This window comes from Drosophila hydei, unplaced genomic scaffold, assembly GCF_003285905.1.
Source record: "Drosophila hydei strain 15085-1641.00,03,60 unplaced genomic scaffold, DhydRS2 tig00008139-arrow-pilon, whole genome shotgun sequence".
Classification (NCBI taxonomy): Eukaryota; Metazoa; Arthropoda; class Insecta; order Diptera; family Drosophilidae; genus Drosophila; species Drosophila hydei.
The window spans coordinates 2,235,922-2,237,956 of record NW_022045847.1 but is presented as its reverse complement, the minus strand read 5'-3'; the positions used below and the strand labels follow the sequence as shown (position 1 = coordinate 2,237,956).

Below are 2,035 nucleotides of genomic sequence, written 5' to 3'. Positions count from 1 at the left end.
GGAGTGCCGTTGTCTCAGAATCGGGAGCGACGGTTTCCTTTTTTGTTGCCGCCAACAACGGTAACGCTTAAAGGCCAACTCACACTTCACGCCTGATTTGCATTTGCTTGCGACTCGAACATGCGAACCATCGTCTGGCCATGAGAACTGTAATTTATGACATGCAATCGATCTAGACGTCAAGTCGAACTAGATTCCAGTCGCAAGTGAAAAGTGAACTGAAAGAACGATTTCCGAACTCAACGATCTGGGGTGATCAGCGAACTGCCATCTTTCGTGATTGGGGTGCGTTTCATTGCTGATCCGAAATGGCCTTTAAGATGGCCGCAGCAAGCACTCCACCATTTGCGAAATGGTTTTTGGCTTTGGGGTTGGAGAGAGGTCTGCACTGGCAGCAGCACCGGCCGTTCTCATACTTATGGCGAGAAAATGGAAAATTCGATGTCGCCATAAACATTTATTGCTACTTTGGAAAAACTCGATTACAGACGAAAGCGGACAACGGACATCCGACCGCCGCCAGCCGACGGACGAACACAGAGTCTAATGCCAATGCGCAGCCGCCATTTTATGGGCCACGCCTGGGCACTTATGGCATCATCAGAACAGAGGCTGCACATGGCACGGCTGGCCTGAATCCTGGGCCCATGCTGACAGTCAACTGCTCATCAGGTTCGCCTGAGCTGAAACGGATTTTGTGCTTAGTCAGGATGTGAGGCTGTGCGGATGTGAGGATGTGAGGATGTGAGTATGCGAAAATGATACACATACACATACGCACACGCATACTCGACTGCAGTTTTATTGATGCTGGCACTCGGGAAAATGTATACAATTTTCATTTTTATAACTTTTACGCTCCAACGCACGTCTGCCGTCAGCCGTCTGCAGCCCTCGCGGTTGGCCGTAAAATGTATAAATGTTCGCACTCATAAAAGTTTACGAGCCCAAGCACCCAAATTGGGTTTGCGCCATGGCAAAGTTTTAAGCGAATGTCTCGGCATCAAGCAGGAGCATTTGATTCGAGGCTCGCTGAGTATGAAGGCAAAAGTTGTCAAACACTCGAAACACTATTCCCTCTCAAAAACAACAGTCACTCATTGTCAAGATGAACAAATACGTCAGTCTCATAATATTCACCGTATTTTGGGCCTTGTTCGCCGGAGTGGGCTGTATCGTCGCCAAGTACTTCAAGGAGCGGACACTTATACGCTGCTGCGTTCTCCTTACTGCCGCCTGCTGCTGGCTCGTGTGGCTTGTCACCTTCCTAATGCAGCTGAATCCTCTGGTTGGCCCCCGCCTGCAACAAATGGATATTCTGGGCATGTTGTCGTATTGGGAAAGCTCGTATATACACAGCGAGCCCGACCCCTAGCCAAAAGCTGAGTCCCACCCATCTCTGGCACCAGGCGCACAGTACAGTTAAAGATGAAGTTTCTGAACGCATTTCAATTGTCATTCATTATGCTAACTACATTTTTCAAGACTATTAAAACTGTTTGAACGTGTTTGGAATATTTTCATCATTGATTCCGAAGAAGGGCAAATATCTCTCCTATCAGAGCCTTGTCCGATTAGTCGAGTTGCCATTGATAATATATATTTCAGACCTTTATCCATGCGAAAACATTTTAAGGTCACTCAATCGAGTCTGATGAGTGAGTTCTTCAAAGCATCGTTCGTATGCAAACTGCTTGCTTCAGCGAAATTATTGCTTGAGTACTATTTGTTGGAGATGTGCCACGCCCCAATTGGCGAGCCGTATAGGCGAACATATAATGCACAATTTATGCTAAATGCTAAATGATAAAAGAGGTTAGCAGTAACCTCTTAGCTTTTAAGCTCTGCAACTCCAGCATATAGAGATACACGTGCCTTAATCCACTTCCAATGACCGTATATATATTCTATATATAGGGCAAAACTCGATATCTAAATATTCTTCAAGATAACTTCTAATGGGGGGTCTAACTATAAAAATGTGAGAGATATTCTTAAGAAATATATTCTTCATAATAATGTAAGTCCATTGAAT

At 45.4% G+C, this 2,035-nt stretch overlaps 1 protein-coding gene across 1 annotated transcript; it reads left to right on the top strand.

Moving 5' to 3' along the window:
• Positions 1-1,057: 1,057 nt before the first annotated feature.
• Positions 1,058-1,484, top strand: LOC111602398 (V-type proton ATPase subunit e). The gene has a single exon (XM_023319417.2). It carries the CDS (start codon positions 1,109-1,111, stop codon positions 1,373-1,375), a length of 267 nt encoding a protein of 88 aa, XP_023175185.1. The 5' UTR covers positions 1,058-1,108; the 3' UTR covers positions 1,376-1,484.
• Positions 1,485-2,035: the final 551 nt, after the last annotated feature.

Coding starts and splice junctions, on each gene's coding strand:
- LOC111602398 (XM_023319417.2), top strand. CDS start 1,109: ATGAACAAATACGTCAGTCTCATAATATTCACCGTATTTTGGGCCTTG.